The sequence below is a fragment of the Callorhinchus milii genome, unplaced genomic scaffold (assembly GCF_018977255.1).
Source record: "Callorhinchus milii isolate IMCB2004 unplaced genomic scaffold, IMCB_Cmil_1.0 Scaffold5, whole genome shotgun sequence".
Taxonomy (NCBI): Eukaryota; Metazoa; Chordata; class Chondrichthyes; order Chimaeriformes; family Callorhinchidae; genus Callorhinchus; species Callorhinchus milii.
The window spans coordinates 30059345-30086956 of NW_024704746.1; the positions used below are offsets into that span (position 1 = coordinate 30059345).

The following is a 27612-nucleotide window of genomic DNA, read 5'->3' on the forward strand; positions in this document are numbered from 1 at the left end:
TATACATTCGATTTCCGACAAACGCAAGTGGATAGCAGATCCCAGCATCTCCGTAAACTTCCTGGTGAGGAAATTAAGGAGAATGAGTGAAACCACTCTTAAAAGCCAAAGAAAATGACATTTTTTCTTTAACGATCCATAGACTGCTAAGACGCAAAACTGCACAAAATAAGCTATCCAGCAAGGAAGTACTTTTGCAGTGATCTTTATTGTACTGAACACAATAACTGTACATAAGGCAAAATATTGTTTAGAATATTTAATTATCACACTGGAANTTTTTTTTATAAAAACTGATAATCCAGGATCTGAAATTTCTCAACTATTAAGCTATTACTGTCTTAAAATGTAAGATTGTGCAGAATTTGGGTTACCAGTATTCCATTCCAGTCTTGGAAGTCGATTTTCTGTAACATTAAACAAGTTTGTGTAGTAACCACTAAAATAATTGAACACCAGATGATACCAGATGATTCATTTTAAGACAACAATCTAAAACTTTTTAAGTGAGAAATTTCAATCGTTACATTGGTCTATCTTCTTTTCCACACATAATCAACATTGTCGGGCCAACAGCAATTTGGCACAACTGTGAGATAATGTCCAGCAAAACACCACTGCATTTCCCGAATTAAAAAGATGTGCAAAATAAATATCTACTGAATTGTTCTTATGCAAGATGTCTCTGTAAGGGTCGAATACTCAGACTAGGACTCCATCACACTCTCTGTAGCAATGTTAGTTGCGCTGTCGGTAACTGATGATGAACTCCAGGGTGTTGTCAACTGTAGCTTTTCACGGCTTCCAAATGCTGTGTTCACTGCAAGATTATCCCAAAGAAAATCAGTTAAGTTTTTGTGCGCTTGCCAAATTATTCAAGCCTCAATTTGAATCAAAATAAAAATTAAAGAACGGGATATCCACTTTACAATATTTTCTGCGAAGCGCTTTAAGACGTCTTGAAGACGTGATGAGGCGCTGTATCAAATGTAAGGGTTATTATTAGAATGGTGCAATGTCAGGATTTGGATTTTTAGGTACGGAAATGTCAGCGTCCACAACCCAATTGCGTTGTAAGAAATATGCGTTATAACAAGGTTCTTCTGTAGTATCATACCAGGTATTACACTGGAATAACATAAGGCTTCCCTTTCTCAGTTTTTGTTTTTAATGTATGTAGCTCCTCGAATCTCATTACGTGGAACACAAAACTAGTAGCAGTTTCCACACACTAATTCCATAATGCCCCACAGTGACATTGAAATTTGCTACTACAACTGCTCATATGATCTAATTACTATGAATATATATATTTTTAAAAATAATCAAGTGGCAAATAGATGAAACAGGAGGGTTTTCATTGTGACAGGGCTTTTTTTTTTGTTACCCGGTGTCTGGCAGACACCCTGAGCTTTAGAGTGTGTGTACATTGGGTAGCTAACTCTGTGGAATAATTACCTGCAGCCACATCACTGATATCCCACAGTCGCACTCCACCCTTCTGTCCTCCAAAAGTGTATGAAAACGCCAAGTCGGGACACGAAGCTGCACAAAACACAACACCCTGCGGGGGGGGATAAACAGTAAGATGTGAATACAGTCACCGCACTTTACAGTACACCCTGTCAAATGCTTTGGGATGTCCTCCCAAAGTGAAAGGCGATAACCCAAATGTTAAATATTACAGTAAGCTCCTAATAACTCAATCCTGGCTTGTCACTACCATTCAAGTCACCGTGCTGTCCATATCATGGCCTCGTTAGATGCAAAATGTTAATAAGGGACTCCGCTTTACGCTTAGTTTCTCAAAATATAAAGCAGATTTTTATTTTACTTGGATTCAAACAGGCACAGGAGTAGGCCATTTATCCCATTGAACCTGCTTATTTTATCAGCTAATGGCAGCTCTATCTAATTCCTCTCTACTTACTTTTATCCATCTCCTTAATTCTAAAATATCTCTTATGTTCCCTTTAAACACCTCAACGTTTTCAGCAGGTATGGCTTTCGAGGACAGTTTATTCCATATTCTGACAAACACTTGTGTGAATTCATTTTTAAACAGCGTCTTAGCTGTAACTTCAGGATTATGAGCCCCCCACTGATCTTCCATCAGTGTTAAAATGTTAGCCTAATTTTCTCATTCTGATGCCAACTGGCGTATTTCTACTCTTCTATTTGACTTATTTTGCAAATAAAATATATGAGTGTTTACCTCACTGTAACTTACCATTTTCATATCCCTGGAGTGCACCAGACTAGGCTTGTTCCCCAAAATATCCCAGATCTTCACATGTTTATCAGAAGACGATGTCACAAGGCAACCTTTTATCTGGCTGCTGAGTTCCAATCCTGCACAAAGTATTTTTTAATTTAAATATTCAAATAGTTAAGTATTCAACATCATTCATTGAGAGAACTAGTAAGGGAACAGTACATACAAATAACATAATGGTCCATAACAGTTACATGTGTTTTGCCCACAAAATACAGTCAATCCACTTAAAGATATATTCTGTGAAGAACCTTGAGGCGTCTCAATGACGTGATAAGGTGCTATATCAAATGCAAGTATTATTATTATTAGAACAAAATCCAAACTAGATACAGAGAGAATAAATTTGACTGCTCTCAAGAAATATGTTAATTTTAAACTTTACAAAAAGGTACAATACAGATAATAATACAAATTCCCTCAAGAGAGTGTAAAACTAAGCCTGCTTTATATAAGAGCAAACTGGACAAGGCCATGTTTGATCCCTGAATAATTTACACTTCAAAAGCCTTTCTGTTCAACCGAAACAAAGCACGGGAATTTCCATGTGTAAGTGCATAAATGGTGCTCAGTCTGGTTTGGACACGCAAGCATAGTGTTGATTTGCATATGTGTCAGACACCCAATTGACCCCAAAACAACAACAATAATATTACACTTATAGAGCACCTTTCACGTCAGGAGGACGTCCCAAAGTGCTGAAGAGTCAGGTGTCAGGGCCCGAGCATGGGGGAGGGGTGGGGTAGGGGTGAGGGAAGGCAGAGAGGTGGGAGGGAGACCAAAGGAACGATCGATGAGAAGGGTCTTGAGACAAGGGGAAGGAGGCAAGGGAGGAAGTGAGGCGAAGGGACCGTGGGATGGAGTTCCAAAGTGTGGGGGCAGAGAGGCTGAAACCCCGGCCACTGATGGTAGGGCGGGTCGGACGGGAGACATGGAGCAGGCCAGAGCCTGATGAACGGTGGAAACGGGCAGAGCAAAAAACACAGCACCATTCTGCCTCATGACATTTAGACATATATTAACCAGTCAAGAAAGGCATCTTTTTTATTTTTAATTTATTCAATTGAAATTGATCTAAAACTGTGAAGATATAGCACATTAATTAACAAAGGTAACACTTGATTAAGAGGAATTTTCATTAACGTTCGTTGAGAATTCCTGTGAGAAAAACAAGACTGCACAGGGTTTGATAATTAAATTGTACTTTAACAAAGAGTCTTTGTAAGTAGTACCAGAATTTATTACCCCCACAATTAAGGCAATTACTTACCTGTTACTTCCCCATCATGAGCTTTCAATGTGAAAACTGGTTTATCCGCCCGAGCATCCAGGTAGTATACAAAACCATCCTCTGTGCATGCCTGCAACAGCAAATAAATACAGAATAAAACTGCTGCACTGCAATGCTAGGTCTAAAGATTAACATTTCTTGCAAGGTCGCGAGGGTTATCACAAGCAGTTCAGGCTTTGAGCTGATCGCCTCTTTCAATGAAGGTCGATTGTCTTAGTGTAAACTTAACCGCACCATTCCACTCCGAACTGGGGAAGGGAGTGAGGAGTGCAATTTAGACCGAGACAATCAAATAACCCTAATGGGAATGTGGGGAAGCATAATTTTTTATCAAGGTTACATTTATCAGGCAGAATTTAAGCAGCGATTTTCCTTAGGAAATGAAATAGTTGGGGTAAAATTTTTGAGAGGGTAAGATGTGTACATGGCTTGTGGAAGTTAGTTGGCAGAAGTACCAAATAGCCTTTTACATTCCATGCTTTGTGTTTACTCCCTTCTAGGGTTTCCAGTTACAAACTCTGTAAATTAATTTTCCTGCTCACATGCAAAACAATCTCGTTCAAATCAGTGAGAGTATTTTAGGCTTAATCACTTTCTTCCAACAATTGCTTTTATGTTCGAGAAAAGGAGTACTCATTAAAATACACTAATTTATTGTCAAGAGGATCGGACGGTACAATCAGAAAACCCTCACCAAGAAATAAGTGGGTGAGAAATGGTTCCAGATCACTCTCTCGACCTCCCCACTGAACCGCCAGGTGCGATGGTTGTCCTTTGGATTCCGACAATCGTATAATATCACTGACCTGCAGTCAACAGGATTCGTACAACAGGTAGTCAATGTAATGATATGAAAAAATTATTTTACTAAAGCACTATCACAGGTGACCCCTAGTTATAATAATCCTTGCATTTGATATAGCACCTTATTACAACTTTGAGATGTCTCAAAGCGCTTGACAGGATATACTGTAAAGTGAATTGACTGTATTTTGTGGGTGAAACGTGACAGCCAATTGCACATAGTAGTGTCTCCTAAAAAGTTGTGAATTGAGTAACCAATTTTTTTTTTTTTGAAGGAATTATTATTCCCGGAAAAGCGATCGCCGATCGTCTAACAATCGGGTTCTTACTTACTACTAGGTAAACAGAGCCAAGGAAAGAATAGGAAATAAAATTCCTCCTGATCTGAGTGCAGCCCAAGTTCATACACAATAGAGAACAGGATGAGACCATATGCTTTTTCAGCACTGAACAGATGTGTCATCTCAATACTCTCCACCAACCTAAAGCCCCTGCAGACTTTTCTAGTGATGACATCTCACGCAATACCTTCACACACTGGTTTTGCCTGGAACTTTATCCCTCAGGAAGTTTGAATGCAGAGTGACCATCACTTCTGAGTTGAGGTTGCTGGAGCATTTCCACAAGATTACAAGAGATCTATAAATTGTCTAACACAATTAGTTCAAATCTTTGCATCCTAGGGCTAACACTCTGATAATCACTGTCCTTTTAAAGTCATCTCATGCTGCTACAACATCCATTAGAACGTGAGGAGTAAATCTGTGGTCTCTCGTGGCCAAATAATAGCTGGGGAGAAACTTGGGAGACTATGTGAGGTAGTTTCAAAGCCCACAGAGCAGGTAGTCTGCATTCCTGAGAGGAAGTAGTACAGGAAAGGGATTTTATTTTTCTCTTCCCCCTGACCCCCCACCCCCACTCCCTCCCTCGATTTGTTAACTGTAGCTCACTTGTCAAATGATCCAGAAATGAGTGTCTGTGCCTCAAATGGGTGCCATTGGAGAGCTTGTACCTGAAAAGAAAAAAAAGAATCAATGAGGAACAAAATATCCGCAGGACATCAAAAGAACGTACAAGAGAAGAGGCAGTCAACAGATCCCAGGCACCTGAAAGAAATTGATGTCAGACTTCATTAAGGTGATTTCATGCGAATGTTGGAGACAATAACTGTCCCGATAGGAACGATGGATTCCAGCTGAAATTGAAATGCAGTGCACCCACCAGACTGTTATTAATCAGGGATCAATGTAATGTTACGTTAGTTGATCTCAGCTTAAAGACCAGTGCTGGGGTTAGACTTGGTCTGTGACCTATTGAGTGGAAGCACAGGTTCCTGCTCACAATTGCAGTTGCTCCAATGATTGTTGTTGAAAAGTGTGGGTGCGAATGGAAAGGTGAGGACAACATCAGGTGTGACAACGTGTCAAAACTTCTAGCAAACAGTGAAAAAAAAACTCCTGCCTCACTGGTATCAGGCTGTCTCTGTCACCCACTCAGGTACCTGAATGACATTCACTCACTCATGCTGAATTACATCATGAAAGCAATGAGCTATCTGATGGCAAATGTAATTTTCAGTTTGCAGCACGTTGATGCACAGATATCCGATTAGTAAAACTGTCAAAGGAAATGTTACTGCAATGTGGTAGAACCATTTGTGTCTTCTGCTCTACACAGTGGAGGAATGCTATATGGCTTTGGAGGTGGAATACACTCATTTTCTCTGACAGTGACCAAGGTGATGGAGATCTCTTCAGAGATTCCCTTTCAGTTTGTATTTTTTTTAAAAAAAGCAACCACAACAACAACTTGAATGTCTATACAATATGGCAGGTAAGGAGCAAAACCACAAAAACTAACCTCACATAGTCTCCCAAGTTTCTTCCCAACTATCTCTTTGAAAGGACCAGGGTTCCCATGACTTTTCCCTGAAACATTGTTTGCAGATCAATTATAAAATGAAGAATTCTGTTCTAATTTAAAGATGGCTTATTCAGTATCTTCTAAATACAACCTTTGAGAGCAGCAGATGCATTTCTGAAAGAAAAGCATGAAATCTATTTGGATAGTATTGTCACGGACGAGATATGAATCATGTTGAATGAATTGGATTTCAAATAAAATAATGTGGGTAGGCATTATGACAGAAAATGGAAGTGTGGTTTGAAAAGTCAACACGATCATTTAATATAACAGAATTTATTGGCACATAACATTCGGAAAGTGCTCATCATTCCGAGAAGATAAGTTTTTAAATAAACTTCTCGCTCAAAAAAACACAGAGACTGACAATGACAATCCAATTCACAGAAATTGTAACCAGTGCCACCTTTAATTACATCATGAATTTTTCCATCCATGGAACATTTTAACATTATTGACAGGCCACTGGAAAACACATCCACACCAATTCCAAACACAAAGCAGATTGATGAAAACTCACTCATTAAGTCTCTGAAATGGCTATTTTGTCTTCATTCCTTAAGTAAAATGACTTCCGTACTTCAGTTTATTTTCACAGCAGAATGTATTATCTGTCTCAAGTTGGTGCCACTGACTGTCGCATTAGATTACCTCAGTGAACAAGTTGACACAAAAAATAAATTCTGTTTTGCAAGAGTTAACTTGGAAACCACCAATAACTGGCCACTATCTTATCATCACCATTAGAGACACCTCCCATTCTCCCTTCAAAAGATCCATCACTTTTCTACTGTTTAAGTTCCTGATATTTCCATTCAAGAAAAGGTAAAGCTGACTTGCTGATCAATGATCTACAGCTTGTGAATTCTGCTGAAGTTTGTCTTTTTGACTCAACACTTTGGAACGCTGTGTGACAACCTGCAGACCACCACAACCGTTGGAAATTCTTACATGAATCAGGTAAGTTCATTGTGTGCTATGTTTTGTCTAGAACTAAGCAAATAGATAGCGAGCACGGTGATAATTCAGGGATCAAAGATTTCACTAGGCAACTACACCCATAGGAAACATGAGTTTGTGATTTTGCGAAGGAAATAGTCAAACAGCAAATGTTTGCTGCCACTATTTCTGTTGTAATTTTACAGAAGATACGGATTAGAGCTAGACCATAAAGATTTATCAATTCTCATTCTGCTTAAAATGCTATCGATACTCTCGTGTAACCTTACCATTGCTAATCATATGTTCAGCAATAAGTGACTGAGGGGATTAAATCTCACTATACTACATCCACAATATGAGCTCCATCAATGGCTCAGTTAATAAATAAAGGGCAGTTTAGCGCCGCTCTAAGGAATGCGGATTAGAAGATTGCAGAAGATTGTTGCTCCCTGTTATATGCTCGGCAGGTTTTTCTTAAACTTTGGAAGCAGCCAAATGGACCTAAGTGGCCTATTCCTGCCTTGTACTTTCCAATGTTCATTTTACTGGGGAAAAACCTCTCTAGATATCTCAATAGGAAAATTACACGGAACATTGGAAATTAAGGTGAATCATTGTGAAACAAAAATTTTGTTGGAAATGCTGATTTAAACCTTTCATATATAACTAAACAAAATATATTCCTGGTCACTGAATTTTTAAACAACACAAAATTCCATTTGCATAGCGCCTTTCATGTTGGTTGCTGGTCATCTCTTTACTATCGTTGCAAGGCTTAGCATCTGGCTATTGATGAATGACAGATGATTACAAAATAAGTACAAAAAAATCAATTGTCCTCACACTCATATTATGCCTGTTCACTAAACGTTCGCAGGAACAGATAAACCAGGCAAATTATTAACTATACAACAAACACCTTAGATAACTTCATACATTAAGTAATGTGTTTCTGGCTGGTTTTCAGTCCAGCTATTTTTATCATTTTGTTTGAAAACATTTCACTCAAACGTTCAAACTACCAGTATCGTTTTATGTTCGATCTCTTTCAAAGTATAGGAGTGCAGAAGTACAACTGTAATTTGCATTTATGATCTGCATACTTTACTTGGCCTCTAATCACAATCTGTCCTAAACCTGAGATGCATCTGTAGGTAACACGAGCATCAAACTTAAAAAGGACAAATGATTTTTTACCCTCTCCAGCCTCATTTCCTCAAATAGACTTGGGAGTATGTGCTGTTTACAGATTTTTGTACACGAAAATTGTGTGAGCTGCAGATGAGCATATATCCCTTGACAAGAAACTCGTTGGCCAAATGTCAGACAATTGCCCAACCGCTGACCCAGATATAATTTGGGGAGGAAGGAACATTTTAGACAAAGAACTGGAGGATGAACTAATATTTGCTGGGAACATTTTGTATCTAGGTGCCGTTCACATCAAAACCTCCAAATGTGGGAAACTCCTTTTGCCCGCTACGCCATTGATAAAAGCAGATACAAAGATTTTATAAACATAATATGAAATTTTTGGCCAAGGAATAAAATCTTTGAAATCTACAATTGACAGATCAACATCATTATTCAATGAACAATATACGTTGCTTCTATTGGACTTATTACTCAATGGAGTATGTCCCTGGAATGTTTTGATGCCCCAGTAATAATCAACCAGAAAACATTGGAATGGGGCAGCACTTATATGGTTGTTAATGGTACACTATCATTTATAGCATCTAGGAGATTCTAACACTCTATGCAAAGCCTTTAATCTTGCAATCTTAACGACACAATTACAGTTGCCATTTACAAACAAATACAAGGCTGAATGAAAGAAGTGTTATCTGTCATCCAGATAAGGTCACTCTTCAACAGATAGGCGTCGGGTAGATACAGTAAAGCAAAGTGTGATCAACCCTGCAGATAAAAAAACTTCACTAATTGTTTTTAGGGATTCCGAGGATTCGTTTTCTTGTGAATAAGGAATTCTTGGCACCGATGTTTAAAATTGTAATTTGTGGTTCATTTTTGCTGCGCTGTTTCAGAAACATTTCCCCAGTGTGTCAATATCAAAGGCAGAGGTAATAAAATATGTAAAATATGAGAAGCAGTTATTCTAAAAACAGAGCTAAAGTCTTGCTGGCGTCTTATTGCAGGCATATCATATCCTGCCAAGTATTGTGGAAGGGCACAGATGTATTGATTTAATGCTTAAAAGGACACGATCATGATCATCGGGGAGTGAAAGAGGCAACATCTGAAGCAACTTTGCACCATTTTCATCATGACATCACCATTAAACAGCGCGATCAGTTTGTGACGAGAATCAAAGCCTTTTATTGTTCTGTTTGACAAACACTTCAGCACATCAGATTACTTCAGAGCTTTTTTGTGCTCACTGGTAACGATACCATTTTTAACGATGTACGTGGAATGTCTCAATCAATGACTGTGAATATCAACTCCCTACAGTCTATTGGTGGGTTTTAACTCTTAAATCTTTTTGACCATCCTTAAATTCTTTGCTGAACATCCTTAAATTCTTTGCTGAACATCCTTAAATTCACCCTCCTTTATTCCCTGTTCAGGTTTCTCTGTAAAGTGCTTTGAAATGTTCATTCTACATAAACAGTGGTTTTACAAGTGGAAAGATGTTTGTAACCCGTAGAATTAGACTGTAGCACAAGCAGTCCAGAATGATGCATTGATGTTGCAACAAAATTAATGAGTTAAAGAAAATACCAGAATTGAGTGAATCACAGTACAGCATGATAAAGGATCGTTGGTGGAATCTTCAAATGGCCGACAAATCATTTACAGCTAATGCATATACGGATCGCTTTTCTGGGTGTAATAATCCCTTCAAAAAAAAATCCACGACGGTTTGTAAGACACTGCTGTGCGCAATTGACTGCCGCGTTTCGCCCATAAATATACAATCAATTCACTTTACAGTATATTTTTTTCGTACATTCATAGAATGTTACGGCACAGAAGGAGGCCATTCGGCCCATCGAGTCTGTGCCGGCTCTTTGACACAGCGTCACTTTCACTAACCCCAATCACCAGCTTTCTCCCCATAACCCTGCAAATCCGTCTTCTCCAGATATCTATCCAGTTCTCTCTTAAAAGCTGTTATCGAATCGGACTTCACTGCCCTTTCAGGCGGATCATTCCAAATTCGGACGACTCGCTGAGTGAAAAGATTTCTTCTAACCTCCCCTCTGCTTCTTTTGGTAGATATCTTAATCACACCTACAGCGGAAACAGCTTTTCCCTATCTCGCCTGTCGAAACCTTTCATGATCTTGAAGACCTCTATCAGGTCCCTGCGTAACCTTCGCTGCTCTAATGGGAAAAGTCCTAACTTCTCCAGCCTGTCCTCATAGCTAAGGTTCCCCATTCCTGGTATCATTCTCGTGAATTTCCTCTGCACCCTTTCCAGTGCCTTAATGTCCTTCCTGAAGTAAGGTGCAAGGAAATGTTGCCCTGCTGTCAAGTTGGGGGAAAATAACAATACTTTATTGTTTCCTCACAGTTCACAGCGACCTAACTTTCTGAGTCTGATACTCAGCGAATAATTGCTTAGCTGGTTTGTCACCTGCTTTAATTTAATCTCTGCATTCTTTAATCTTGGGTGCCATTGGGGCTTTGGTCATATGACACTCTCTGAAACAAATCAACCAATCCTCAAACAAATTATTCACAGCTCCTGACCTACATCCAAAAAAAACGCTTCTGCAAATCCTGAAATTGTCCTTTCCCAAGTGTTCAATCAACTCCTTACCCCCACAGCAAGTCTGGAATGGCACCCAACCAACCCTTTTTGCAAAGCAACAAGGAAATTTGATGCATCTTTTTACTGCAAAACCCTTTACAGGTTAAAAAACAAGAGTCAATTGCAGCACCAATTTTATTCAGTTGTGTATCTGAATGCTGTACAATACATCTGCATTAAACTGCTTAATACTGAGTATATTTTTAAAACCACTAAAGTTGGTGGGCATAGAGGGGAATTTTGAATTTGCAACTTCACTGCTTGAATTGTGCTGGTGCAAAAGGTTCTCATTAGCTCCACAGTAAGCGAAATAAATACTAGTTTCTTTCAGTGAAGCAGATGACTTTTCAGGCATACTAGTGTTTGCAAAGTTAGCATCAATCTATTGCGGGTTATCTTAACTAATTCTTGTGATCCTGATCTCCAGCTGAATTCAGAGTTAAAAGCCATTCGCAAAATAATATAAAAACAATTGAGGCCCATTTAAAAACAGCCATTGTTCCGGTTCAATGGAAGAAAGGAAGCAATAGTTAATCTTTTTGTGTTTTCCCATTAGCAAGAAAGAGAAGAAGACAATAGCATTAGAGGCAGAGAGCTAGAGTCTGCTCAATGGCCTTTCATCTGCTTCATTATGTTTGACATCACAAAACTTGCGATTTCCTCACATCTTGAATAATCAATCTTATTCATTTTGCTGAAGCAGCAAAAAGAATACACTTGCTCACGTGAGCCCATTTCAAACAAAAAATTTGCTGCAAAATATTCACAGTGTAGCTCGCTCAAATTCATTAATCAAACAAAGCGTTAATATGCCAACAGATTTAGCTTACAGGATATACAACTGGCATTCCCCAATTGATTTCCCATCCACTCAGTAGATTTTTGTGGCCTGCACGACATATCCTTCAGCCAGTCGAAGTCACGGCTTCTTCAGACCGTTAAACCGTGACCAATGTCACTTCTGATCTACTGATAAAACCTTGCAACACGAGATGAAAACTCACAAACTCATGCCGCCGCTAACTCACTGTGAATGTAACACTTAACAGCTGGGCTACAAGACTGCTTCCTAACTGTTTAATCAGAAGTTTAGTTGTAACAATCTTTAAACTCGGGACTTCTTTTAAAAAAAAACGGTCTAAACTGATCATTTGTTCGTTTACATCGTGAAGAGAGCCATAACTGCACAACGGCAAAATAATAATAACCCTGACTTTTAATATAGTGTCTTTCACGTCAAAAGGACGTCTCAAAAGAACTTCTCAGGATTTACTGTGAACTACAGGTATTGGTATTCTGAGGCAAATACAACAGCCAAAATATGTTCAGTAAATGTACCCAGATGTAACGACAGTGTCACATTACTAGATTTCAATCCTGATATAGTAATTCACTGAAACAAAAGGAAAAGCAAACAAGATTACGTCCAATTCATGTTCAAATGGCTAGATTCTAAAACTTACATTAAAAATAGCATTTTTCTTGATAGACTTCATATAAGTTTTATACAAAATTCTATAAATTTACAAACCAGCCCGTAATAAAAAGCTACTGGAATGTGTGGTTGATGTACAGACTGAAAGTCGAACACTTTGTTAGTTTAGTTTGTCGATCCCCATTCTTAATGCTACACAGCACCTTTTATTCTCCGGCAAACCAGAGTTGAACAAAACGCTTATATATTAACGAGTGCACAGAGAACAGCCGAGCACAGAGCAGCATTATGAATGTACGTACTAATTGCACTGACCTTGTACACACACCCTGCAGCTTAAATACGACTAGCCTACATTTTAATTATTCAGTATTTTCCCTACAACTTCAAGGAATGTTCTCAAAAATCTACTAATTATTCCTGTGAGTACATTTCCTTTTGTTTTAACAATGAATGTACAATTTCCAATTAATTGATTGTTTACTTGTCAAGTTTAGGACTTTTATCATGTGAATGTTTAAGGTTTTAGTGAGACCAGGACATTAATGTGTTCTTCAGTGTCAGAGCAACAAAAACATGCTCTGAAAGTAGTGGAAAATAGTTCAAGTAGAATAAACTGGGGTAGTCATTGCATTTGGGCAAATATTGTTGCATATATGTATTTTAAAAATCTGTCCTTAGTTCATTTGATACTTTTAGGGTAGACATTTAAGAAAAATACTGAAAACAGAAAAGCACAAATCCATAAACTGATCTTGGAATGAAGTTAAATCAGAACCTGTTCTTGTGATAGCTCTGCTTCATGAAGTAAGAATATTAGATATGGTATGTGTCCTAAAATGGGTGACTGTTACTTTGATACAAGGAGTCTGTGATTTGCATGGCATATTATGAACTGTAAAGTGAATCAGAAAGTTGAAAATATGCGTTGCCGTGAGAATTAAACTAAAGCTTTATCCGGGGCCTTGAAACCTCAGTACTGAATTGACTTCTTTTTCAAAAGCACTTCACTGCGAAGTATTGAGTTTCTCTGAAATGTGCGCCGGGAAAGAACAGCAGTGAATGAAGCTTACAAGCAACTAAAATAGTTTTCTAAGTCAGGTGTCTGACAGAAGAATTTCATGTCTACAATTTAATAATGTTCATTAGGTCTGTGCTGCATAGTTGAAATGCCACTGCCAAGCCACTACCAATTGCTGTGCGCAATTGGCTGCCGCGTTCGCCCACAAATATACAGTCAATTCACTTTACAGTGTGTTCTGTGAAGCGCTTTGGGACGTCCTCCCGACGTGAAAAGCGCTATATCAAATGCAAGGATTATTATTATTATTATTATTATTACCATACGAATGGATTGTGCTGCACCTGAAGGACATTTCTACATCCTACTCTTGCTGACAATAAATTATGCTCTAGCCACAGAGGCAATAGAAGCCAAGAAGGATTTTTCTGTCCCTTTCCTTCCCCTCCACTCCTTCATTGTGAGAAAGATAATTCAGTGTTTTTAAAAATATGAATGTAGTAATTAGTACAAAGTGCATTACCAAGCCTTAATACAAAGGGTGCACTGAACATCACAGCAAGAATAAACGTACGAGCGGTTCTTAAAGCTATTCCAGTGATTATGTTAGTGTTTTAACACAATATCCAATTGTCTGTGACACCATTTGGTTTGGATCTCCTTTCACAGGAATAGTATCGAGTGACAGGTTTTTGCTCTGTGCACCATGTGACAGATGGACTACGACAGTCAGTGTCACAAGACAGTCAAGACCTCTATATACTCCGGGGATGGGGAGGACGGGGAATTGCACAAAAATATCAAGGCCGCAGCAACACTTAACGATGCTTAATTCTACAGTATATTATTAATTTTCAGTTATATTCTTGGGAAAATCTGGGGCTTTTTTAAAAAAATATTCCGTGCTGCCCCATGTTCAATTGGGGGGAATAGGAAGTGGCTCAGAGCCCAGAAAGCTGCTTCACAACACTGTGTTTAGCAAATCAGCAACTCCAACATGCTCAGCAATCATGACGAACAATTATTCATATTCAAAGCAAGAAGAGAGTTCAAATTCTTCCATGTAATGAACCTCAGCCCCAAACAGCCGCACAGCTAGTGGCAGGGAAAATGATCAGGAGCAATCATTCTGGTTTTATTGGCTTTGTTCAGTTATGGGACGTCCTCCCGACGTGAAAGGCGCTATACAAATGTAATTTTATTGTTGTTGTTGTTTAAGATTTGCTGCCCATTTCTCTTGAAGCTTATTAAACCACGCAAACATATTGGGTCAAAATTCTATCGTGTAATTAAACCTCTACTTAATTAAAATATTTCTTTTTTTTTCCAGAGCGAAATGGCCTATGGTGGGTTCCTCTTGCTGACAGGGCTGACATGCTGTCTTTGCCCCCAGTCAATTACAGCAGCACCGATCGCAATGGATTTCCATCTCAATTATCAATCTGCATTCTCAGCTGCTAGAACGAGCAGCATGATGGGAGGGCTTCAGAAAGCCGTTACATTCGACAAGGTCTTGGTTAATATTGGGAATGACTTCAACTCCGGCACGGGAAGGTTTTCCTGCAGAATCCCCGGGGCGTATTATTTTGCCTTCACGGTTGGAAAATATCCAAGGAAGATGCTGTCAGTTATGTTAATGAAAACCGGGCATGAGGTTCAGGCAATAGCATATGATGAGCATCGGCAGAAGAATCGGAAAGTGCAGAGCCAAAGCATTATGCTGCAATTGAAAGCAGCCGATACGGTCTGGCTTCATTTGCACGGGAGCTCAAAATATGCCCTGTATAGCAATATGGGTCCATATACAACCTTTACTGGGTACTTGATATATCCAGAAATACCTCCCAACTGGCTGCCTAACAGTCTGCATTCAAGCTGGCATGCCTCTGATTGTACCTATTCCACCACTAAATCAAAAGTCAACAGGTCATCACCCAACTGTGTGACACCACCTCATTCAACCGATGATCTTCGTTCAGCCTTTTCTGTAGCCCGAACTAAGTCGCTTATTGGGGAGAACGCGAGAGATCTTGAACACAAAGCAATGACATTTGACATTGAATACATCAACATTGGCAACCGTTTTAATAAGTCAACGGGTTTTTTCACCTGCCGAATCCCAGGGGCCTACTATTTTTCATTCAATGTAGGAAAATATCCATTTAGAGCCATTTCTGTTAAGTTAATGAAGAACCACAGTGAGGTTCAGGCTATGATTTTTGACGAAGACGACTCTCGCCAGAGGGAGATGCAAAGCCAAAGTCTAATGTTATCTCTTAAAGAGGGAGACACAGTGTGGTTGTACAGCCAGCAGCATGAGCGCTTTGCTCTGTACAGCAACAATGGCAAGTACATTACATTTACAGGGTTCCTCATCTATCTTGATGCTAACTTTCTAAACGATTACAGATCTTTGTCAGGCAGACAATGTTAAACAGTTATCCTTGTTCAGAATGACGGATGTGGACCAAATAAATCGCTGCTTCAATTACAAACAGCTTATCTAAACAATGTGGAGTGGACGTAGATACTGCCATGTGAAAGGGTTCTCACAAACCTACAGTTCAGATCTACTTATCTAACTTCTACTGTGATTTACAAAAGCATTTTTCTCCATATTTTGTAAAGTTTTAACCATAAGAGAGAAAGAAAATCTATTCCCTAGTTTGTTTAACTTAGCATTTCTAACTGTTTGTATCTGAATTCGCTACTGCAGTTTCTTGTATTATCCCGTGGTTATTCCTGAAACATTAATAGAGCAGAAATAACTTTTTACTTTTAACCAAAAATGCCATACTGTAGTATTACACAAGTATACACTCCTACCAGTCAGACAACAATGCTGATACTGAGCACCACAGGTCATTCTGTTTATTTGCAACAAGAGGATATGTGGATTTTTAAGCTGCAACGTTCCTGAGCCATTAAAACATTAATTACTGTAGTTAAAAAGCATCTGCTCTGTGATCGGTTTGTTTTAAAATATCATGCACTCAAACTATCATACTTTGCAATTGTACGACACACAACTACTGATGATCCACATTGTTCACCCCACTGGTAAACAATGCAGACAAATGTCATGTTCCATCTCTGCAAGTAAAATATTCAAAAGTCAAAATCATAGCAGTTAGCACAATATCTTTCCAGGTTGCTATGCAATTTATTGGATTTGGTGACATTCTTATTTTTGGGGAGTGACGGATGAAGATCAAAGGCAGCAGTCACTGAAACACACTGCTTTTTGCACAGCTTTGAAGATATAATGTGCACAATGTTTTTTAAAAAATGGCTTCTCGCATTTTGCAGTGGTTACACAGCACTGCCACAGATTCAATTAACTGTCAGCGTCTCAATGATCCTGCATCAGGCAGCTGTTTTCTTGAAACTCCTTCAGTACATTTTCCTCTATTTAATGCAAAAAGCCAAACTTTGCAGTAGTACTAAATTAAAAACATATTGGGAAAACAGTTGTATTTTAAAATATTTTATTTGAGCAATCGTTAGTAACATGGAATAGCCCAAACAAAGGAAGTGACTTATAATAACAATAATAATACTTGCATTTGATATAGCACCATATTACGTTCCTTAACAACAAGACAACAACAACAACAAGATTCCATTTATAAAGCGCCTTTCACGTCAGGAGGACGTCCCAAGGCGCTGTATCAAGTATCAAGTATCAAAGCGGTTCACAGAATATACGGTAAAGTTGAGGGACTACCTATTTTGTGGGCGAAACACAAGAGCCAATTGCCCACAGCAGTGTCCCCCACAAACAGTGGTGGATTGATTATTATTTTTTTGGAGGGATTATTACCCCTGGAAAGCGATTCAACAATCGGGTTCCTACTTAGACTAAACAAGTTTCTAATGATGAGAACCATCCCAGTTTCAGACACAAACAAGAAATAGCTGGACTTAGCTGCTTTCCATATCTTTATTATCTCAGAAGCTTTTCATTCTCATCAATCCACCACTAGATTCAGGCCTCAGTAAAGCTTTATACATTCACCTTCCAAAAAGTCGTTTTAAGATTTTGAATGTAATTTGACCGCCAGTCATTTACAACAAACAGGGTGACTAAATGCCAATTACCTCATCAATTTAACCTACTCAAGGGAAAATATGTTTAGTATTTTTCTGGAAGCAAAGGTCAATTTATCATCAAAAATTATACAACAGGAAGAAAAATGAACATATGGACTGTAGTTTTGTAAGAAGTGCTAATTAGATTACTGGATTATTAATGGTGTGATACTCTTTGTATTTGTTGGATTTCAACATGTTAACTGTGTATCCAGACATGTGTATATTTCTTTTTGAATAAAATCTTCACAAAATGATAAATGTATTACAACTAATACATTTTTGTCAGTGTTTTTTTTCTAAATAAGGGACTAAGGAGAGACTATAAGTATGACACTAAGCAAATTCAAATCTGCTCACAAATGGAACATTTTTCAAAGGAACCAACAATCTTAATGAAACTGCTTCCGACATGCTTAGACATTTTGAACTGTAACTGCATCCAACTTACATAGGACCCAACAATTAAGGAGGCTAGGAGAGCACTGTAGAAATCTAGTCTCAAAGTGATGAAAGTTAGAATGAGGATTTTAATTGAATTGGGATGATATTAGGGACGTAATGTAGAGTCCATTGAATTTCAGCTGTTTGAACTTAAGTAAACTGTGCAGCTATTACTTCAGAGAGTAAAGATGTTTTGTTCTGAAAATACATCATTTCGTATGTCACCCGAAGATGTGTTGATGTCAGATAAATTGGAAACGCTGTTTTATAACAACCCAAAAAACACAAAAATGTCTTTGAGGAAGCAATGTGTGGAATGTTCTGCAATTTTCTGCAACAACTATACAAAAAACATCAACTTACATGACCCTCTACATTAGTGAATACAATTGAACTACGCAAGTACAACTTGAATAGTCTGGTTGGAGGGAAGAGAAATTGAAAACTCAATGAAAAGCGAACGGTCCCTGGAGAGTTGGGTTTTCTGTTTCTGATCACTTGGATTTCTGGCTCCAGTGGAACCACATCCCCACATAAGGGAAAAGGCATTAAAGCCTTCAGTACGATTGGGGGAGGGGGAGGGGAGGCGGGGGAGAAGAGAAATAATTGAGAGGCAATAAAAAAGGTTGCATTTGTTGTGCAGTTGTTGTATGTTGCCACTGTGGCTGTGGAATGTGCCCTGCAATGTAAATGGGTGGAATTCCTCTGGCAGCCAAGACCATTAAAGAATCTTCTTTAATGTCAAAGTGTTTCTATATAGAGCGCCAAGCAGTAAGGAATTTTTTGTGGTATACTAAATGATATACTGTATTCATAAATTTATTAAAATCATACATACAAATAATTGGATAATACTAGCACGTGTTTTAATAAACTGTATGATAATCAACAGGAATTAGATGGAAGGCTTTTTTAAAATACAAAGGAGGGATTTCTATGAGATGAAAGGCAGTGCAGCAAATGTAATTATGTACCAGTCATTAGAACTGTCCCCTGCCTTTGTACTGTAGTGGTTGGTGATTAAAATAATTGAATGCTTCAAGCTTTACTAATATAAGTAAATGCAAAATCTGGCATAGAGCAATACCAACTGTGGTCTTTGTTGGCTGTTAGAAAACCAAAGTATTCACTAGTTTGTGTATTTGCCACTGCAGGTGTCCATTGGCAAAATTAGGGTTGGAATCCAATTAGTATCTACACATAAAACTTGGAAGCACGTATACCCATTGCCCCTTCAAATCTACCTTGTAACATCTAAAATGCCAGTGAAGTGATCATTGAAGCTTATGCTGCAGCTTACCTTGTCTGTATGCATCGAGAGAGTAGCTGCAGGTTTTTTCTGCGCCATATCCCAGAGAATCACCGTCTTATCAGCTGAAGCACTCGCCAGGACGTTCCTGCCACAAAATACACAGTCACTACACTTTTACAAAATATTCTGTGAAGCACTTTGAGACATCTTGACGACGTGATAAGGCTCTGTATCAAATGCAAGGATTTTTTGTATTATTATTATTACCTGTGCACTCCAACAGTGCCTTACTAACATAAAGTTCAAAACGTGCTCAAAAAGCTCAAAAGGTACACAGTTGTAAACATGGCAATGCGGCATTGAATTATTGTATTGACCATTATCTTACTCATTAGATTATGTAAAACAATTCTAAATTACTCCCTTTTAATTGTCAAACATCAAATGCTACAAGTAAGCAAACAGAAGTGCAACCGCGCCACCATCTGGCATATGGTAAGATTACAACAATGTTATTATAGTGTCTCCTTCTTGTAGAGAAACATCTTGAGATGATGTCAGATGATAAGGGCGGTAAGACACAGAGAAGGAGCAAGACATTGGGGTTGAATAAGGGGGTTTTAGACATAACGGCTGAAGGCTCAACCATTAAGGCAAGGAGAGCATTTGAAACATCAAGTCTGGAGGTGAAAGTTTCACCCACAAGATACAGAGAATACATTCTGCGAAGCACTTTGAGACCTCTCAACAACATGACAAGGCGCTATATAAAATGCAGGGGTTATTATTATCAGCATGGTAAAGTGACAGAGTTTCAGTGGGAGCTAGCTCAGATGCCATGACTGGAGCAGGAAGGTGCACGAGGGAAGAGATACAAATTTATTCAATTTCTACATTTGATTTACATCACCTTTTCAATCAAAACATCTTTACAGAGATATTTTTCCAATCCTGGAAATAAAAGATGACAGAAAGTATCGATACCTGATGTGTCGGTTCCACGAAAGGTCCAGAACAGCATCAGTGTGTCCCTCTGTTCCTTCTTTAGTCTCTCCTTCGTTCTGTAAGAATTAGCTCACAATAGAAAGGCTTCTCGATCTCACTTTTTCCCACATAACTGGTTGCCGGTTTGTATTGCCACCTAATCCGCAATTATCTCCACAATCATTATGCCATCCTGCATTTGATTTGTATTTGCTTCTGTACATGGATTGTTAGTAAAAACAGAGCTGGTTTATATGTGTGGTTACAATAGCCATTCTCACCACGCTTAGATCACCCAAAATTGGATGAGCTATTGGATGAGCTATTGACGGGGGAGAAAGAGGCTAGGATTGTGGTGAGCAGATCCGGATCTGGGATCAGCTGCAGAGTAAATGGTAGGGTGAGTGTTCTGGAAGGATGAGATCAGATCACTCGAAGGGCTTTCTTCATCCAAACCAATATTGGGATCTTGCGAAATGCATATTGCAAGCAACTTCCACTGGACAGAAAACTTAGATCGTAATAATCCTTGCATTTGATATAGCTCTTATAAAGTCAAGAAAGTCTTAAAGCCTTCTGTTGTAAATGTGTGTACCACAGGAGCACCTGGGAGTAATACATTAATAATAATTCTTGCATTTGATATAGTGCTTTTCACGTCTTCTCAACTTCTTAAAGCGCTTCACAGAATATACTGTAAAGTGAATTGATCGTATATTGTGGGCGAAACGCGGCAGCCAATTGCGCACAGCAGTGTCCCACAAACAGTCGTGGATTGAAATGACCAATTCATTATTATTTTTGTTTTTGGAGGGATTATTATTAGCTGTGTGGAGTAAGGAAACTTGCCCAAGGTTTCGCCCCGCCAGGAATTGAACCCAGGTGTCTCGCTTGCAAGGCGAGTGCTCTAACCACTGAGCTACAGGACTCCACATAAGTAATGTAACTCCAGTAAGTAATGCAATGTGATAAAATCAAACAGTTTACCTTCTTTCCTTTCTTCTTTCTTTTTGCTTTTTTATACCCCAGGCTGAAGACAGGTTCAAGACAATCAACCATATCCAGGTCCCACACATCAATCACTGGCGTCATGTTGCCAACTGCAGCATAATTCCCTACACACACAGAAACAGTCATAATTCTGTACACACACACAGTCATAATTCTGGACATACAGAAAGTCATAATTCCCTACACACGCAGAAAGTCGTAATTCTCTACATACACAGAAACAGTCAGCTGCCTGTCAGACAGGTCAACGTTATATAACCTGAAACTTTGTTTGGGCGATTTTCTACATTATAAAGGAAGCGCAAAAGAAATGGAAATACTGTAAATCAAGCAAAATAAACAAAGGGAAAAAGATTTGAAAAGAATTTCTTCTGGTTTATCTAGTGCTGTTCTGCTAGGTTCACTCACTGCCTAAATACAAATGCTACCAACAGATTAATGTAATCCTGTTTGTTATTTAAGTGCTTTGAGACGTTCTCCCAATGTGAAAGATGCTATATAAATGTCTTGTATTACTGCTATTCATTACACATCTATCAATGAGGCATCAAGATACAGAACCGGCAACGCCTGGCTTTGTTTTAACAAGATAGTTTGTTTTTTAGCACGTCCATTACATTTCTAATTTTCTTCCCTTTGGCAAATGCATCAGTTTCTGGTTCCCAGTCTCACAATGACGTGCAGTGCCACTATTACCTGTTGATTTTTCTGGGTTTGGATCAAAGTTTAGCCATTCGATACACAGCGGATATGCAGGCAAGATAATATCATGATGTATGTAGAGAGACTGTTCCTCCCGATTATGAACTGCAAACACAAAAATTGGGTACATGTCAAAACATGAATGTCATCATTGGGAAATTTGACTCACTGTAACCAAAATTGTTCCAGTCCATTCTGACGCTGTTATATAGCAATTCTGAAGCATCTGTCTACTAATTTTTCTCCTCCATTTTCCCCGTGCATCTCCTCTCCTTGAATGTGTTTGACTTCTTATTCCCCTGTACTGACTAATGTACAGAAGTGCAGAATACAGTTAAATGTACTTTAAATCTACTTCAACTTCTTAGTGTTACGTGGCAATGTAGTTGAAGTAATTATATTTAATTGTATTCTTTCACTCTGCGGCAAATTCAAATGTTATCATTACACTCCACATTCTGTCTTGTCAAGTATATAATTCTCATTACATCTCCTTGTATAACAATTTCAATATGGTGTGTCACATACCCACACACACACACACACCACACAAAAGCAGATCCACATACACCCGACCGCTCACTAGTTTCAACGACAACAACTTTCCACCAAACAAACCTGTCCTATCAGAGCTTCCCAAGCTAGAGACATTGGTGTCCTGTGTACTGGCAGCTTTTTAAAAAAGAAAACTTTAGTAGCTTCTGGCAACGGGTACGTACATCAATGCTTACAGGCAACCTCACTTATTCTAATACTGGCAACTCTAAGTTACCCTAATCAGAGGCACAATGACCAAAAGATGCAATGAAACAAAGGCAACGATGAAACTTTTACAATGGTTGTTCCGACAACATAACCTGGAAGATTGCTGGGTGCAAATTGCCTACCCATTTGCATACAAAAATAGTCGCTATTCTTTACAGTAGATCCCGTGAAGCACTTTAAGATGTCCTCCTGAACTGAAACCAAATGCAAGGATTACTGTTTCTTGTTATTATAGTAATTATCATAACTCTATAATATAATAAAATATTTAGGAAGCACTTGACTGTGAATACCATGCAAATCTCACCATGTATTTCCAAGCTGCAGCAATCTTTATCTGCCCTGCCTACTACGATCAGATTGTCAGTGGATTTGATTTGGAAATCTTCATCTTCGTACTGGTCCTGCAACAAAAAAGGGCTCAGTTTACATCTCCCACAGTGTCACACTGCAATTTAGAATTTGAGAGGCTATCAGTACATTAAAGCACCAAATACCGAAAGTATGTAAATTATTTTAACATCACCTCTCACCAGGAGAAGCCCCCCACTGCGCCCTAACCTCAACCCCCCCCCCCCCCCCCCCCCCCCCCCACCACGCCCACAAACCCCCCCCAGCACAGCCTGGATCTGACACTACGGGCGCGGACGTGTGTACGTGTGGGCGCGGATTTACTGCACTGAAGCTGTGTGACAGCGTTGGAGTTTGAGAGGCATTACACCCCAATTCCTATCCCTCCCTCCCTCTCTCTCTCTCTCTCTCTCACACACGCTCACACTCTCTCTCACACACTCACACTCTCACACACACGCTCACACTCTCACACACACTCTATTTCTCACACGCAGCCTGTCACGTACACACACACACACACGCACACCATCTCTCACGCTCTCGTCCTCTCTTTCTCACCCAATCGCTCTCATTGTGGAGTCCTGTAGCTCAGTGGTTAGAGCGCTCGCTTTGCAGGTGAGAGACCTGAGTTCAATTCCAGGCAGAGGGCGAAACCTTGGGCAAGTTTCCTTACTCCACACAGTGCCTAATAATAATCCCTCCTGAACTCAAAACAATACTAAATTGGTCATTTTCAATCTACGACTGCTTGTGGGACAAAGCAGTGCTCAATTGGCTGCCGCGTTCGCCCACTGAGCTACAGGACTCCATACAGTGTGTTCTGTGAAGCGCTTTGGGACGTCCTCCCGACGTGAAAAGCGCTATATCAAATGCAAGGATTATTATTATTATTACCAAGAACACAATTTGAAACAATCAACACAAAAATAGTAGCCAATCTGCTTAAATACACAAGCTACAACAGTGTAGAATTTACTGAAACAGTAAAAACTCACTGTATTTTTTAGAGTGACGTAAGGATCATCCTCATTACTAGCGTAGACTGCGAGTCCTCCCAAGGAGTCACCAAGGTTGATACCACCTACACAGAAAAAAATAGTATTTAAACAATATTTCTCAAAGATAAAATGACAGGCCTGAAGTTGGCACAGATTAGCAGAATGTACAAAATGATCTGTTTGTTTTTGGTCAGCCGGCTGTCTGACACATGCAGAAACCCATCACCATGTTTAAGAGTATCCAAACTAAACTGAGAATTCCATGTATTTCACCTACACATGAAGATTCCTTAAAAGATAACAGTTGCTCTCACCTTCTTCCTCATCATAGTTTTCCAGATCATAATCTGCTAAATCATTGTCATCTTGCTGTTCATTGCTATTCTCCTCTTCTGCTTCTTTGTGCTTTGACTCGGAGTCAGGATCATGTACATGTTCCATTGCCTCCTCACCATCAGCTCCGAGCTCCTCTTCATCCTCCTGATCTCTAAAAAGTAATGTTCATTATACATTAATTGTCTACTGTGCGCACCTCCTATTGAACAAGGCTATTGTTCTGCAACTCCTAAGCTACCAGATCCAAAATCTTAGCAAATAAACTGCGTTCAATTTATTTCTTTCAATATTTTAGCAAAGGAACTTTTTACAGCAGTGAAGGGAAATAAGCAAAAACTTACTCAATCGCCTCTTTTGTACTGTTGATCAAATGTTGCAGCTCCTCCTTGTTAATTTTGACCTAAAATGAAGAATAAATCTGCTTATGATCGTAAAACTCACTGAGGATCTCTTTCAGTCTCAATTCAATACCAATGCAACTTTTAAAATTAAGACACTCCCAAATTTCATCTGAGTCTAACGTTCAGCAATTCACAGTACAGTATGTTTGGTGTTTTCAATCTATAAATGTCTACTCCGTCTGTCAGTAGGTGGGTGATGCTCAGTAAGTTGGGTGGAGAGGTGAACGGAGGAGTACAGTTGGAGACCTGAGAGATGAGACAATGCTGGTGTGTGAAGGGATTTATAGGTCAGAGTGACAACCCTGAAATCTATCTGCTAGGAGGCAGCAGAGCCTGGTAAGGGCTGGGGTAATGAACGTGCAGGATTTGGTGCGACGAGGATGTAGGCAACAGAGTTTCAGATAAGTTGAAGTTCATGGATGGCTGAGACCAGCGAGAAGGAAATCTGAAAAGTCCAGTTGGGTTCAGGTGAAATATAATTTTGCATTTTACGGCACTTATTTCTGCGCCGTGTCCTGTGATGGCAGGTGACCCCAATGGAGTCCTGTTGCTCAGTGGTTAGAGCACTCGCCTCGCAAGCGAGCGACCTGGGTTCGATTCCCGGACAGGGCGAAACCTTGGGCAAGTTTCCTTACTCCACACACACAGCCTGATAATAATCCCTCAAGAAAAAGAAACAATAATAAATTGGGTCACTTCAAACCACGCGCCTGTTTGTGGGGACGCTGCTGTACGCAATCGGCTGCCGGGTTTCGCCCACAAAATATACAGTCAATTCACTTTGCAGTCTATTCCGTGAAGCGCTTTGAGACGTTTCAACAACGTGATAATAATAATAATCCTTATAGCGCCGGTGAAACATCTCAAAGCACTTCACTGAATATACTGCTCTGTGTATTTTGTGGCGTTTATCAAATGCAGATTATTATTATTATTACTACACTATTGAGCACAAACTGCACACAGACTGACGAGGGTCAGGAGCCCGACAGCTGACCTGAGCAATGCTGATGACCCCCTCCCCCATCCCTCTCTCACCCCCCCCCCTCACCCCCTCCCCCATCCCTGAACCCCTCCCCCATTCCTCACCCCCTCCCCCATCCCTGACCCCCTATTATTATTATCCCTCCCCCCCCTCTCTCCCTCCCCCCTCCCTCCCTCTCCCTCCCCCCCCTCACCTTCTCTGGCAGCTCTCTGGCCGCTCCCCGAGCCACCCAGGCCACACAGGTGATCTGACTGCTCATCCTCAGCACCAGGGCCGCGCGCCGCGGGGTCTCCGTCTCGCGCACTCGGGGCTGAGGCTGTGCGGGTCCTCGCTTACCGCGCGGCTCCTGAGATCGAGCGGCTTTAGTCGCCCCGCTCAGTGCCCGCCTCCGAGCCGCGCACACTCCCCCCCCCCACCTCCCTCCAGCCCACTTTTTTTCTTTTGTGTTTTGTTTCCGTCGTTCGCCTCGGCCCCCTGTTGCGAATGCGGCAACAACAACGCCAATAGTAATAATAATAAGGATAATAATTTTAAAAATTCTGCTCAGATATATCAGGCGTTTGCTGGGCACCTAAATCCGGGTGGGGGGGGTCCTTGGCTTGTCATCTGTATGGAATAACACGTGGCTCAGAGCAGGCGGGGTCACGTGGACCGCACGTGACTGCAGTGTGACAATGGACCACATGGACCACACGTGACTGCAGTGTAACAATGGACCACACGTGACTGCAGTGTAACAATGGACCATATGGACCACACGTGACTGCAGTGTAACAATGGACCACATGGACCACACGTGACTGCAGTGTGACAATGGACCACATGTCACTGTGGCTCACAGTCTCGCACTGTGTTACAGTGGATTTAAGGTCTCACTTTATATTCTTATGGGTTCGCTACAGAACTTCTTCACGTTACCCTTCCGTCAAGTTTTCGCCCACGAAGTACACGGTCAATTCACTTTACGGTATCGTCACCATCACCATCATCATCATCATCATCATCACCATCATCATCATCATCGTGATATTCATTATAATATGAATTTTGATAATATTAATGATCGTTGAGTTTGACATTCGAGACGTCTCAAAGGGCTTCACGGAATATGCCGTCAAGTGAATTGACTGGATATTTTGTGGGCGAAACGCGGCAGCCAATGGCGCACAGCAGCGTCCCACAAACGGTCGTGGATTGAAGTGACCAATTTTTATTATTGTTTTCTTGAGGGATTATCATCAGGCGTGTGGAGCAAGGAAACTTGCCCAAGGTTTGGCCCTGCCGGGAATCGAACACAGGTCTCTCGCTTGTGATGCGAGCGCTCTAACCACTGAGCTACAGGACTCCACGAAATAATAATATAATAATAATAATATAATTCTTGCATTTGATGCAGCGCCTCATCACATTGTTGACGCGTCTCAAAGCGCTTCGCAGAATGTACAGTCTATTCACTTGACAGTATATTCTGCAAAGCTCTTTGAGACGCCTTGAAGACGTGAGAAGGCGCTGTTATCAGATGTAAGGATTATTATTATGATTATTACATTTAAAATCCTAACAGAATCACATGAATGTTACAGCATGGAAACAGGCCATTCGGCCCAACTAGTCTATGCTGGTGTTTACACGCCACGTAACCCCCCACCCCTCTTTAACACCCCTTTATCTTATCCCTATATTTACTTCTCCCTCATGTGCATCGAGTATCCTTTTAAATATGCTTTTGCTTCAACCACAGCTTTTGGCAGTGAGTTCCAAATTTTTTCCACGCTCTGCATGCAGTGTTGTTGTCAAAATGCCACAAATATATGAAA

The 27612-nt window shown here is 39.9% G+C and overlaps 2 protein-coding genes across 2 annotated transcripts; one reads left to right on the top strand and one right to left on the bottom strand.

Moving 5' to 3' along the window:
- Positions 1–189: 189 nt before the first annotated feature.
- Positions 190–26138, bottom strand: pwp1 (PWP1 homolog, endonuclein). Its single transcript, XM_042334836.1, has 15 exons — positions 25989–26138; positions 24751–24809; positions 24388–24560; positions 24071–24156; positions 23029–23125; positions 21951–22061; positions 21231–21358; positions 20244–20320; positions 19308–19404; positions 5321–5382; positions 4261–4372; positions 3546–3636; positions 2231–2352; positions 1459–1564; positions 190–820 (listed from the first exon to the last, which is right to left on the bottom strand). Exons 1-15 carry the CDS (start codon positions 26052–26054, stop codon positions 708–710), a joined length of 1500 nt encoding a protein of 499 aa, XP_042190770.1. The 5' UTR covers positions 26055–26138; the 3' UTR covers positions 190–707.
- On the top strand, positions 14910–15905 carry c1qtnf13 (C1q and TNF related 13). Its single transcript, XM_042334837.1, has one exon. It carries the CDS (start codon positions 14943–14945, stop codon positions 15903–15905), a length of 963 nt encoding a protein of 320 aa, XP_042190771.1. The 5' UTR covers positions 14910–14942.
- Positions 26139–27612: the final 1474 nt, after the last annotated feature.